This window comes from Calliphora vicina, chromosome 5, assembly GCF_958450345.1.
Source record: "Calliphora vicina chromosome 5, idCalVici1.1, whole genome shotgun sequence".
NCBI classification, from domain to species: Eukaryota; Metazoa; Arthropoda; class Insecta; order Diptera; family Calliphoridae; genus Calliphora; species Calliphora vicina.
This window is the reverse complement of record NC_088784.1, coordinates 4,106,649-4,121,801: the sequence shown is the minus strand read 5'-3', so window position 1 is coordinate 4,121,801 and position 15,153 is coordinate 4,106,649. Positions and strand designations below refer to the sequence as shown.

General features: G+C 27.0%; 1 protein-coding gene across 1 annotated transcript; it reads left to right on the top strand.

Moving 5' to 3' along the window:
- The first annotated feature begins 6,353 nt into the window (after positions 1 to 6,353).
- On the top strand, positions 6,354 to 10,758 carry dap (dacapo). Its single transcript, XM_065513917.1, has 3 exons — positions 6,354 to 6,909; positions 7,006 to 7,418; positions 10,546 to 10,758. The coding sequence occupies exons 1-3, from the start codon at positions 6,755 to 6,757 to the stop codon at positions 10,725 to 10,727; spliced, it is 750 nt and encodes a 249-aa protein (XP_065369989.1). The 5' UTR covers positions 6,354 to 6,754; the 3' UTR covers positions 10,728 to 10,758.
- Positions 10,759 to 15,153: the final 4,395 nt, after the last annotated feature.

Here is a 15,153-nt window from a genome sequence, read left to right as displayed (position 1 = left end):
ATATGAAGCTAAAGGAAGAACAGAAAAAAAGGAAAATGCCACCACCATCGCCTTGGTAGAGTTGTGAGTTTGAGTTGGACGTTTCCAGTTCGCTGTATTTTGTTTATGAGACACACCCTCAGAATTTTTTATTATTCGTCACTTTTTTTTAGGGTTTCGTTTATAATTTTTTATTTATTTTTCTGCCTTTGTTTTTTAACAAGAAAAACTGAAAATGTTTCAGTTGTTTAAAAGGACTTATTTTTATTGTGTAAGAATTTTTAGAAATTTTATGGTTTATTTTCTGAATATTTCTTTTGTGGGTTTAAAAATTATGTACACAGTAGCTGGTTTGAGTTTTTTTCTACAAAAAAAGGATACAAATGTATTTGTTTTACATTTTTCTTCCTTTTTGAAGCAAGGAAGGGGTTTTGTTTACCGGAAAGATGATAGTTTTTGTTGGTTTTTGGAGTGTAAAAACGTGATCTTTTTATAGAAAAAAATTAATGAAATTGTTGCACTTTTTTTTATTGTGTCATCGTTGTTGTAAGGATTTGTTGTGTAAACATTTCTTTTTAAGAAAAGGAAAAAAAATTGGAATTTATTTTTATTTAGTTCAAGTGGTTTCCTTTTGTTTTATCCAAGTACTCCTAAGCGCGTACTTCTATCAAGGATGAGGATGTGTGTTTTTTATTTGTTGTTGTCACTAAACGTGCATGTAATTGTCAAGATGTTTGTTTATTCTAAGGTTTCATTTACACTTTTTCTCCATAATTATTTTAGGAAATTCCTTTACAGTCTATACAGGATATTGAACGATAAGGGATTCCAATAAAAACGTGCGGGTTTTTATTAAGTGTTTTCAATGATCGTTTTTAATTAGTTTGTTTTCAATTTTCCAAAACAAAAAAGGATTATCGATCGCGTGGAAACATGCGGGATTGTGTTTCAATTAGTAAGGATTTTCTATAGTTTTACAAATTGTCCCCATTTCAATGGAGAAGAGGCTTTCAAAATAGACAATACCTTAAATTGTAAAGGAATTTTTATAGTTTGTCTAAAGAAAAACTAACAATAGCATTTGTATTACGCTGTATTATTTAGAATTCGAAATGTGTTTTAAAATACATATGTACATACAATAAATAAAAAATGTGAATATTTTTTGTAATAAAAAAAATATAATCAAAATTATGCTGGATTGAGAAAAACATGAAGAGTTTTAAAACAGCGGTCGGCTCTGTTATAGACTCTTCACATTTACAGAAAACGAATGTTACGTTCACATTCAAATTATTAAAACTCGAGATTGTGCATCAAAAATATAATCAACGAATTTGTTTTACGGTCATTGTTAGCTATTACCTCTTCCCATTTTTCTTGCAACATATGAATTCCGAGCCAAAATAACTGCTCATCTTATGAGGCCAATAACCAATCAAGCAAATATAGGATACTCTGTTCCAAAGTAAAGCATATCCCAGAGAGAGCGTTCTGTATCGATCGAAACAAATAGTAGTGGGCGGGTTAAGCTTTGGAATATAAAGCGGGAGAGTCAAAACTTCCCAACCACTTCATTCTAAATAGTTTTTAACATGTATTGCATAATTTGGCATGATGGAATATAAGGGTTTCATGTCTGGCCGGTATAGGTTCCCTGTGATGGTCTGGTCAGGTTACAGCAGCTCATAATAGATAGAACCCTTTAGCTCCTAACAAAAAAGAGAATTACCTTAGCACCTTGGATATTTGGCTTTGGTGTATTTTCGATTGGTTGGCTGGTCGATCTCTTATGCTTTGTGTTATCGCAATGGATCCATAATTCATCGCTTGTAGTGATTCGGTGGAAATTTCTTCTTCTTTTATAGCATTCAAGCACCATTTCGGACATGCAAAATCGGCTTTCAAGATCTCTCTGCTTCGTATGGTACCAAACGTTTTGAAATTGCAGCTTGAGTAGCTCCCAATGATTTTGCAAGCTCTTGTTGAGTTTTACAAAAATCTTCATGGAGTAATGCCTCCAATTCTTGGTCTTCAAACATTTTTGCTGCCCTGGGCGATCTTTTAACAGCACAAACCATCTTTCATACGTTGAAACCGATGAAATACATTCACCATAAGCTTCGGTGAGCAATCGGTGTGCTTCAGCGGCACTTTTGTTCAAATTAAAGAAAGTTTACTTTATAATGTTCAATAATTAAGTGAGAATAGATGAGTGGTAAATCAGCTCTATGCAGCCTAAGTTTTACGAGTTTTTCTAAATTCATCCTTGACCAAAGGCAAGTCTCTGTGGATTTCTCATCTCTTTTGTAGCATGGAGCTCCCATCTGTATGAGATTTATAGTAATATTGCTTCCAGTTCCTCATAATTCATCGGACTCAGGCAAATCTGTGGTGTATAATAGGTACATAGTTGGTCCTAGAATGCTTCCCTGAGGTACACCAGCATTGATCGCATATTCGCTTGTTACATAATCGCCGTATTTTATCCTAAACAAGCGTCCGATAGGTAAGACTCTAGTATTTTGTGTGTACTAGAAGGCAGTAGGCATTTTATATTGTGTATTAGACCTTTATGCCAAACCTTGCCAAAAGTAACATCTAGAAATATTGCCGAACAGTACCTTTTTAGCTCGAAAAATTTTCGTATCTTGCTCAATTGTTCCGTGATGCTCGTGGAATCCGAATTGATGATCTGGGATAATGTTTTGACTATTTGAGAATGTTAAAATTTTCCCTTGGATTATTTTCTCAAATAGTTTAGACAAACAAGGCAATAAGTTAATCGATCTGTAGGATGATGCTAATGTCAAATCCTTTCCTGGCTTTCCAAGATGGCGTTGCATAATAATTTGAGCACAACAATTGCCACATCTGGTGGTAAATATTTCTGCAGTAATAGAGTTTATATTTAAATTCCTTGATATGGCAATGTATTCATGATGAATTGCCAGAGTATACTGAACATAAAAGTGAGCGAAGTATGATAAATTTCGTATACTACCTTCAATTGTTTCTTCAAATAGTTTAAACGCCAACTATTATCGTCAAATCGAGAACTTACTTGAAATTTCGGAAGTCAAACTGAATATTTCCTAACGCTTGCCCTTTTTTATCAGATGGTTAATTAATTAATTAATTAAATTTTTATTTTTGTTTACTCTGCAATCGGTCCCACTGTATAGCTGCTCTTGTCAAAAATGTATTGAGTGGGTGAACTTTTCTTATTAAATAGTCTATTAAATTAATGTTTATTGATTAATTAATGTATAATTGATTAAGTTGAATGCCAGTTTCCAATTACAATTTTAAAAATATGTAACAATTAATTTAATTCCCTTTCTCAATGACGTACATACATACGTCCCCCCCACACAAACATTCGTTATGCACAAACATTTTTAATCAAAAAGCTTTGCTCAATGACAATTTCAAAACAATGTGACGCGCTACACTCAAACATTAAGATTAGTTAGTGGAAACGGCAAAGTAAATAACGAAATTGTGGGTATTGTTTGTAAATAAAAACAAAATTAAACAAACAAATATGTAAATTGTCTGTTTGGAATACAAACTGTTTGTAAAAGTGTATTGCGTATTTAAAATTCATAAAAATTTTATTTAGAAACAAAAATGACACAAATAATTTAATACTGACATTTTATTGTCACAAAGTAAACAAAGAGAACAATGAATGGAGGCAAAATTTAAGTAATAATTTAAAGTACATTCTTTGTTATACCACCCTCCATAAGTTTGTCATTACGTTTGTAATTTATACATTTTTCATTTGCGATATTCTGGATCGTTATATATAGCGGAATCGATATAGCCATGTCTGTCTGTCCGTCTGTATATTGAAATCAATTTTCTAAAGCCACCCAATAACTTACATACATGATTCATACATCAATATAACCGCTATTGTCCCGGTTCAACCCAAAAATGGCTGAAATATAAACAAAAAAACCCCGACTACCCCGATTTTTGATATACATATATCTGGATTACTAAGTCATTGATATAGACAATATGGATTTCTATTGATTAGGGTTTATAATTTCCCGACATTTTTTGATGACCGGGAATCAAGAAATTTTTTTTCCCGAAATAGGTATACAATGATACTGTAAATTAGGAATATTATTGCCAAATTTCATATAAAAACTTAGTGTTATAATTATTAAATATCACAGCTTCGAATTAATTAATAAAATTTGAGCTTAATTCACTAAAATCTTAATCCGTAATTAAAGAATGTCAGCCTTTCATTCCATGAATCCATTTCTAATAGGTACCTATTTGATATTTATTTTACACAACTGTATTTTGTTATAAATTTTAATGTAAAAAATTTAGTTTTTAAAAATCTATTACTTCGAGAGTGGCTTTATTTTGTAGATTTAGAACAATATTTTATTTTTATCTTTTAGCTAAAGTACCTATAATTGAAAATACCTATCACATAAATTTAAAGTTGTAGAAACTTAAAACTGCTGGCATAATTTATGAATATTTTAAATTGTGATAAAAAGAAATGCTGACCTTTCCCAAAAAAATTTCTTTTCTTATTTACATATTTTAAATATTTAAAACTTACAATTTTCTTCTTTTGTATTCCTATTACTTTTTAAGTCTTCTGGAACCCGAAAAAACTAACTTGACTCTTTCTTTTGCAATAAGAAATAATATTTTTGTTAAAGGATGCTTGTTTTAAAATAGAATCCAAGAAGAATTTCACCAACAAATAAAACAAACTGTTTAGAATATACATAAGATGCATCAAAACAAAAATAAGAATTTTCATAATCAAAATAAACAGAAAACCTAGAAAAATGTACAACAAAATACTATGAAAATAACAAGTAAAAAAGATACAAACAGATTTTTTGTTTTTATTTTTGATAGAAAATTACACTCTCACACTCACAGAACAAGATAAACACAAGGAAAACTAGAATTAATAAGATTCGAAAGATCGTTTGGGAAAAAAAAGTACAGCAGGGTCAAAACAAAATATAAAATTAGAAGAAAAAAAGAGACAGACCGAAGAGAAAGAGAGGTAAATAGCTAAAGAAAATGTAAACAATTTTTAAATGGACAAAAATATATTTGGGGATAATATTCTATATGTATAAATGTAGATTGTGTGATCAAATGGGCTTGTTTCTGTTAAATAACAGAAAATACTTAATTTTGGTACCTAAACTAAGCAACTGTGCAGGGCACTGTTAAGTTATTACATGATAATCAAGGCGAATTTATACAAGGTGGAGTCAGTCAAACAGCTGATAATTTTTTTTTTCGCATTTTGGTTCTAACAATTGTCAAATCTTGTTTTTATATTTAAATATCTACATATTCTAAGCTTATTAACAAAATATTTATTGTTTACATAAATAAGTAAAGCCCTCATTATTCAATTATCTACACTATATTAAGTTTAAATACTTATTTGTTAAATTTTTCATTTTGGTTTTTTGACATTTGTTAAGACCAATCGTTGTTTTTGTAGAACTAACACCACCTTGTATTAATTCGCCTTGATGATAATGTTAAATTCAAATTGGTCTTCTTTTGTTAAAGATACATGAAAAAAATCCACCACCACTATTTATTTGTTGTTGCCAGGGTGTACGTTTATACGTGTGTGTTAATGTTTACTTTTATTTTTTTTACTTTTAATGTTTATTTTTTCTACCTACTACTGCTCTTTGCTTGTTTTTATTTAGTTTCTTTTATGCTGCTGCTTTGTTTTGCTCATGCTGCCGCTGCTCTGCCTGGTTTTATGCTGCCTTGTGTGTTAGTTGTTGTTGTTAGTAGTAGATGTGTATGTTTTTCATCACATTGCATTAGCTTCGTTCGTTAGCATAGTAGAGCTCTAGTGAGGTCATTATAATTTAGTTAAGAGAGACTACTCAGCCAGTAAACATCTAAACGTCTTATATTCATACGAGTGAAAACTGTGTTTAAATAAGAATCACGCAATATTATAAATACTTTGAAATTGTTTAAAAATTTATATTATTTTCTTGAAAAAAAATATAAACAAATTTATATTATTAACTTAATAACAAAGTGTAGTATAATAAAAATACAACCGTGAACTAAATAAAAACAATTAAAACAACAAAAGCTAAAGAAAAAAGTTTTTATTAAAACTAAACACAAACAACAACACTGTTACAAAAAAAGCTTTTCAACAATTCACAATAGACAAAAATAATAAAAATACGAGTGTATAACATAAACAAGAGAGTGACGACCAGAAAATTTCCTAAAAAATATACATTTTACTACAAAAACTTAAAAACTATTGAATAAATTTAATTAATAATATTAATTAACAACAAATTTAAATAAAATAAAGTCTATAAACAATTTATTTAACAAATAATTAACTCTACCTAACCTCACTTCATCTATTGTTTGTGAGAAGAAAGAAAGAAGAAAATACAACAGAATTTGTTTTTGTGTGTTGTGTTGTTTATTGGAGCAACTGTACTGGGTTGAGGTGGAGCAAAAAGCTTTTATTTTCTACACAAAGTGGGGAAATTGTCAGTTATTTTGGCGCCAAATTTTTGACAGTTGCCATAAGCAAAAGACGCAAATAAATAAAAAAAAAACATACATAAAAGTGAATAAGTTGGAGAACTGAACAAAAATATAGAAAAAAACAGACAAAAACAAGTGAAGGTTATTAATAACTACAAATAAAACATCTAAACAATAATAATAATATTACAAAAAAGATATTAATAAAATAATCATAAAAATGTCGGCTGCTCGTGTTTTGAATCCTATGCTTAATGAGTTCTGCAAAATGACCTCAAGTCCTCATGCCATGAGAGCAAATCTTTCCTGTGGCCGTCAATTGAATCGCATCAAAAGAGATCTCTTTGGACCAGCCAACCCCATTGAAACCAACAAGTAAGTTTTCTTTTCCCATAATATTGTTATAAGTTTTTTAAATATTAAAACCACTAAACTAACTATTTACCTATGTGTTATTATTTTTTATTAAAGAATCTTCAATGAGGAATTAGAAAAACACCAAGAGAAGGCTGCCAAGAAGTGGGGATTTGATTTTCGCAATGGCTCTCCATTAACTGCCAATCCTCAATATATATGGGAACGTGTTTCCTCACAAGAAAGTGGCATTGCTCCCGAAATGTACACTTTAACACGGGCCGCCCATGTCAGACCTTTAGCCGCTACCCCTGCACCCAAAAGCCACATGGAAATGTTAATGGAAGAACGTGCCGATCGTGAAAATAATTTCAATATATCCCAGTCAGCCACCGATACAGATTCCTGCGATGATTCACAAGATGAATCAATGGTGGTTTTCAAAGTTCCCGCTGGTCCCAATAATGCTGAAACCTCATTGGCAGTGCCCCGCAAAACACAATTGCGCAAAAGACAACCCAAAATAACAGGTAAGTGGAGAAATATCCAACTAAAAAAACTATTGTGGCTTAGATTTAAATTTAGTTATGTGATGAAAATGGGGAAATGTTATTGTTAGAGAAAGTGTTTATTCTAGAAGTTTGGGAAAAATGTAGGTTAATAAGAAAAATATAAAAATATTTTAAAAATTTCCACAGAAATGTTTAAAAATGTGTTTAAAATTTTCCTTAAAACTGTTAGATTATGCAAAACATTATTTTTGTTTGTTTAAAATTTATAGACTGTTTCACAATATCGAATGAAAGATTTCGTTGGCATTCTAAGCGAAAGAAAACTGATTTGGGAAACCAAAATTAGATTGCTTTCGCTTAGAATGCTAACAAAATTAGGAAATTTTTAGGTTAAACAAATCCATTTCATAATAATTTTCAAAATTTGGCCAAAAACTGTAAAGAAATGTTAGAAATTTTTAGAATTTTATTAAAACTTTTTGATTAGGTTAAAATTTAGTTGTAAAATTAAAGTTTCTAGGTAATCAAATCAATTTTCTAATAATCTGGAAAATTTCAGTAAAAAAGAAGAAAATATTTTGGAAAATTGTTTAAAAATCTTTAAATTTTGTTTAAAACTTTTAGAACATTATCTCTGTTTGTTAAAAAATTTAGTTAAATAATGAAAATTTCAATTTAATCCAATTTTATTTTCATTTTGAAAATTTGCAGAAAAAACTATAAAAATTCTTGGGAAATATTCGAAAAATATTAACTGTTCTTAATTTTTGTTTGGTGAATTTTAAACTGTTATCAAATCAACTTCCTGTTATTATATCACATTCATTTTAGGAAGAAAAAAAAAAGAATGAAAATTTACCCACTTTCCCACCATTACAAAATGCAATCAAGCCTTAAATTTTAACCATAAAAGCCAATTTCCTCGTTACTCAGCGAAACACTTGTTTCAAATAGAGAAATTATATTGGCCCAGAGCTTCTGGCAATTGTGGGAATTGTACGTTATTTTTATTTACATTTCACATGCAAACACAACCCAACCCAACTATATGAACATATAGTATGTAGATCAATCAATAAATTCACCCCCTAAACAAAGCAAAAGATTTTTCGTCATGGTTTCATACTCATTTTTAACGGACAAAACATAATAAAACTTCTATTTCAGTATGTATAATTAAAACTTGCCATGTAGTAGGAGAGTTTAAACAATTGTTAAATCAAACACGCCTTTTTTAGTCCTGGCTTTAGTTTCAATTTGCGGTTTGATTTTTTTTTTTAGTTTTGTTTAGCTTTTGATTAAAATAACTTCCGTTCTAGATAATTATAGGTATATTATAATGGTTTTGAAAAAAATCAAAACCTGATTTCATGCCAGATATGTTAAACAAAAGGGGTTGATTTCGGCTGGCATTGAAAACAAAAAATAAAGCACAAGTGTTTGATTTTTAGAGGACTAGACGGTCACAGCTGTGATCATTTTGGTTGTAATAAATGAACCCCCATATGTATAAAATATTACCTACCTTTATGGGTTTTAAGTTTTGCGTGTTTAATGAGTTTACAAACATCCCTTGTAACTATTGATGATCTGCATTTATAAATGAAAATTTTGCTAAAAGGGAAAATGTTAGATGTTTGATCATAACAGCTGTAAGTTTTTCTTTTTTTATAACCCATATCTTGATTGTGGATGTTTTTTTCTAGTAATTTGAATGATCTTTAGTTTGATAACACACGTGCCATAAATTTTGTTTAGTTTTTCAAAATTTTTGTCATTTGTTTTGCTATAATTTGGAATAACGTATATTTGAATGTTTTTTATTGACCCGCATTTTAGGAAATTTAAAACGTTTTTTTTCATATCAAATTCGGCTGCTGTTTTCTTTTGGTTTTATTATTTTAAACAAATCTGTTTTACAAGATGTGTCACTTTGAGTTCATTTTATAATGTAATCATTTAAATTAGTTTACATTTCTTTGTTTTTAAGTGTTACAGAAATTCCGTTTAATTTAAATAGTTCTTAAATAATTTAAATAAAAAGCAATTTAGTTATGATTTAATCTTCAATATAAAAATATGGAAATTTCTCAAATGAAAAAATAAATTTTGAGGTTAGTTTTTTAAAAATTTTCAAATTCTTTAGAAATAGTTAAATATTTCTGTAATTTTGCTATTTTTATAAAATGAATTAAATATTTAACAGGATTTGAATGATTTATAATTAATTAGCAAAAAAGGTTTAACAAAATTTTTCTTTTCTTAAACATTTTTATGTTATTTTATGATTTTAATAAAATTTAGGTGTTTAAAATTGTTAAAAATATATTAAACTCTTTAAAAATTGATTTTTGAAAAATTTTATTTTTGAGGTTAGGTTTTGAAATGTTTAAAATTTCATAGAAAATGTTAGAAATGTTTAAGTTTTTACAACTTTGTAATAATAAAATAATTATTTTCTTTAACTGCATACAAAATTAGTTATTGTAAATATAATAAATTATGAGAAATAAGCAATTAATTTGAAACAAAATTTTGAGGTTAGGTTGAAATATTTTTTTAAAATTGCAGTTTTGTTTTAAAAAATCTTACAATTTGTTAATTTAACTATTAATTTAATGTTTTAGAAAACTTTTGGGTTTTTCTTCTATGTTAATAACATTTAGTAGTTATTTTTAATTTGTGTAAGTCATTTCTTTAGTTTAATGATCAAGCAATCCTGTTTTTATCCCCTTTAACGATTTTAAGGGTTTATCTTTTTTTAATTTTACCTTAGAGTGTCTAGCTTGTTTGATTTATTTCCAAAGTCCTGTGCTAAACGCGTGCCACACCAAGATCAATAACAGTTTCAGAAACACCACCTTTTTCCTACATGTTTTTGTTTGAGAGGTTGGGTAAATAATTACTAAAACAACACACACAATTATTTAGGGATGCTCTCCCCTAAGAATCCTGTTTCACAGGGATGAAAACTCAAAACAGAAAAGGGAAAGTAACCAAAAAACAAAGAATAAATTTCTTATTAGAAATAGGAAACAAAAAAGAACAATGACCTTTCTCTTTTATCACATGCTGCAGGATTTTTCTGTTAATGTACAATAACAATTTATTAATTTCTCTATTTTCTCTTTTTGTTTATTTTTAGAATACATGAAAGAACGCAAACGTTTGGCTCAAACACCCAAAAAAGTATCTCCTGCTAAGCGTATGCGTACCTCTTCTGGATCCTCTTCAGCGTCATCATCTTCTGCATCACATTTCAACCATGCTGTCAATGCCAACAGCATAGCAGCGCATTTTTCTGTAAGAACACAGCGTCATAATTAGTTTTTATTACAAAAAAAACAAAAAACTAAAACTGAAATTTATGCTTAATTTTTACTAAATAACTTTGTATTTTTATAATAACTAAATTATAATTTTATATTTCATAAGATTTTTTTAAAAAAAGTAAAGAAAAAAGTTTTAATTTTTTCTTTACTTTTAAACATAACTTTAAAAAAAACACAGCAAAAAAGCAAAATGATTAAACAAAATGCCATAAACTAAGTTATTAGTTATTAAACAAATTAGTATATAGTTTAGTTTGTAAGAGACCCCCCCAGCCCCTCTTTCAACCAACCTTCACTAGCTATCCCTAACTAATTAACCAAAAATTTCTTTAAAAAAAAACATATTGCATTTAATATGAATTTAAATTTAACAAATTTCCAAAAAAAAAAAAATGTCAATATCTTTTTTCTCAAAACAAATAATTTAAAGCTTTTTGAAAGGTTTCTTAAAAAAGAAATGTTTCTTTAACCTTTAAATTGTTTGTAAATTTTATTTTTTAACCAAAAACAAATTGGAATTTTTTTAATTCTATAAAATTTAAAGCTTTTTGAAAAGTTTCTTCAAAGAAATCTTTCACTAACCTTTAAATTGAAACTTTCTTTATATAAAAAACTTTTAAATTTATGACAACTTTTATATTGCCTTAAAAAATAACCACAATTTTACCATTTTTTCTTGCTGTATAGAAAAAAGCTAATTTTGTGGCTATAGATATAAAATTTTAATTAGGTTTAAAAGCTAAGGAATTTTTTTTTTCTTTGCTACAAAATTGAAGTACAAACCTTGTAATTATAACTACATTTCCTTATGATAAACTAACACTAGCCAAAACCAGTGTTATCTCCTTAAGTTTAAACTTAGCAAAGGTTTATAAACAATATTTGTTTTATAAACCTTTAATAAATGTTAAAAACTAAGGCCTCTTCATAAAAACCAGTTTACAGAAATTCTAATTATAAGAATTTCTTTTACTGGTTTTTATTTTTAAAAATTACAAATAATTTCTCATAAATTTAAAATTTATTTTCTTTTTTATTTTAAATTTGACTGGAAATTGTTTGTTGTTGAAAATCTTTCAAACTAAATCTCTGCTTTAAGGTCTTTAAAATTATTTAAAGACTTTAAACCACAGATTTTTATTTTTTTGAAAACTCAAAACTTTTTTTTGTAAATTTTATTTTTTAAACCCTTTAGCGCCCCCACTTAATTTAGGCAGAGCCTTAATTGAAATCATCTTACCTTAATTTATATTTTATATACCTACAACTATTTGTATTTGCATATATAATAATTTAGGTATATAAAAATAACTTGTAATTTTCTTTATATTTTTTTAATTGTATACATTTTATTATTACTTTTGTAAAACTTTATTTTTAGTTTAGTTTTTAAATTCATTTGCATTTCATGTCATTTCACTCCAAAACTTTGCATATATATTACAAATTAAACATACATACATCCTTAAACATACAAGCATCTAATCCATTTAACTACAATTTCCTTTCTCATTTATTTTTTTTAAATCATTCATACATATTTTTTTAGCTGTAGCTTAAAACTTATAAATATATATTATAAAATACAAAAGAACAAACAACCACAAAACAATTCTTAAAAAAAATATATAACCTCAAAATTGAAAAAAGATCTAAAATACATACATTTAAACCATAATAAAAACTTAAAATCTATAAATAATAATAAAAAACTGTTTCAATTTAGGCTAAACCTACATATAATATACAACTGAAAAGAATCTGATTAAGTTCTTAATTCCATTTTCAAAATCAAATTAAATTTTATTTCTTAACCATTCCGTTCCCGAATTCATTAATTCATAGGCTTAATTCCTTTGTACTTCAATTGAGAATTCATTCTTTATAGAATTAATTCCTAATCATTGAAATTTTCTTTAATTTAAATCCTCTACAAAATAACTTTAAAATTGGATTTGAATTAACTAAAATTTAATAATTCAAAGCTTGAATGAATTATGTTATGGATTAAATAAAAGTCTTTGAATAAAGCTTATAAGCACAATTATGAATAAAAATTCCCCGGGAGTATTTTTCCCTTTTCCAATTTTTCCTATTCAAATTCAATAGGAAAAAACACCTAGGAATTTTTATTCATAATTGGGCTGTAAAATTAAATTTTTGGGAATGAATGGCTGACGTTTTTGAATTCCAAATTAAGATTTTAGTGAATTGAGCTCAAATTGAATTAAATAAAATATTTTACAATAGAAAATTTATTTTTACTTACATTTAATTACAGTATTTTGTAAATTTTTGTTATTGAAAATTTTCATTAATAACACATGTAAGAAATTAATAACAATGTAAGAAAATTGCATAATTCAGTAAACCGAATCGTAGAAACGTTTTCGTTTTTAAATCCACGTGATTTACTCGTTTTACTTTCGAGTAAATAAACAAATAGCACGATTTTCTATTAAAAAAGAAAACGTTACTTGGATTCGGTATATAGAACAGGGGCCGAATTACCGCATTCGATACGATAGAGTGTCGTATCGAAAAATAATTATAATATTGCTTGTTCGATATCAAATGCCTTAATTTCAAATATGAAAATAACGATAAATTTTACTGGATATCGAATGCGGTAATTCGGCACCAGGGTGGACTATCTCAGTTCCCATTCGTTTTAGACAACTGAGACGTTGTGGAAGTATGTCTGTTTAATCAGTTGATTCAGAAAAGCTTTAGAAATGTAAAGTAAGCGGTTTTATTATTTTTTATTTTTTTAAACTCAACTTATTGTAATGGTAGCTAAACGATTTACTGGTAATTGAGTTACTAATCACGTCCAAACGGTTTATATTTAAAGAAATACAGATTTTTAAATTAAAATCTACTTTTTGTATAGATTGGCGGCTAGATTACTTTTAAATTCGAATGAAAATGTATTAAAATAATCAACCCATCATTTTTGTTAAAGTAACAGATTAAAAAAGATACATATACTAACAAATATCAATTCTATTTTCACAGAAAACTAAAAGTGATTTCATTGAGTGAAAGAAATTTTTTTCAAACTTAACCTCAAAAAAATATTTTAATAAATTACTTGGATACTCAAAGAAATATAACTTCTCAAGCTTTTTAATGAAAATAGTAAACTGTATATACATACATTAAAATTAAAACTATTATTTTGAAAATATTTCAAACATAACCTCACAAGTATATATCAAAACCCAGGGTCCAAATTACCGCATTCGTGATCGAATGAGCTATCGTATCGAAAAATGATTTCGATATCGAAATTATGATAAAATGTACTAAATTTCTTGCTCGATGTCGAATGTCATAATCTCAAATAAGAAAATTACGATCAATTTTACTAGATATCGAATGCCGTAATTTGGCCCCAGTCCTATCTTCTACTTGATTGCTGGCGTATAGAAACCGATCTCAAAGTAATATGTAGTTTATGTATAATAGATAATATTTGACAAATTAAGTATATAACTAAGGAAATTTTAAGATTTTCTCACTCTACATGCAACAAAATTTTTTATATAAATTTAATATTTTTGAATACTTTATTAATTTTGTATAAAATGTTTACCATTATATTGAAAAATATTGAAATTCTATATAAAATAAATATTTTTTTTTAAACGTAACCTCAATTCTCAAGGGAGCGTCATAAGTAATTTGAAACAATACTCCAACGATTTCCATATAAAAATTGAATAGCAATTCTTCGCATCTCATTTTATGTTTCAAAATTTATATGAAGATTACTAAGTTCATTTTTTTTAATTTGATTTCTTATTTTTCATTTTGAGAACCTTAACCTTAACCTCAAATAAATCAATTTCTTTTCAATTCAATTAATATTTTCTTTAAACAGTTATTTTTATTTTGTTTTTAAGTTTGTGTTGTTTTGTTTTGGTATTTGATAAACTTTAATTTTAAATTTGTGTAATTTTCAAATTGTTTTTTGTTCAAAACTCTTGCTGTGTTTTTGTTTTATGATCTTGTTTATTATTTTTTTTTTAATTTTAAAAAATATATTTAGTTTTTGTTTTTTATGTGAATTTTTAATAAAAACATTTAGCTAAGAAAAACAATGGAATATATCGATGGCTTAATATAAAAAAGGTGTAACTCGAATTTTTGTTACTTTACAAGAGAAGGAAAAAACTTAGACACAAAATAAAATTTTAGACACAAAATAAGTTTTAATGCAATTTTTAATACGAAGAGACATCATATTTTATTTTTCATTTAAAATTTATTTTTTATTTTAATGAAGTTATTTAATATCAGCCTTTTTTCATTGATATTTTTGAAAAAAGAAAAATCAGTTACACCTTTTTTGTATTAAGCCATCGATATGTACTTTAATTAAATATTTAAAAATCAAAAAATCAAAATATATTTGT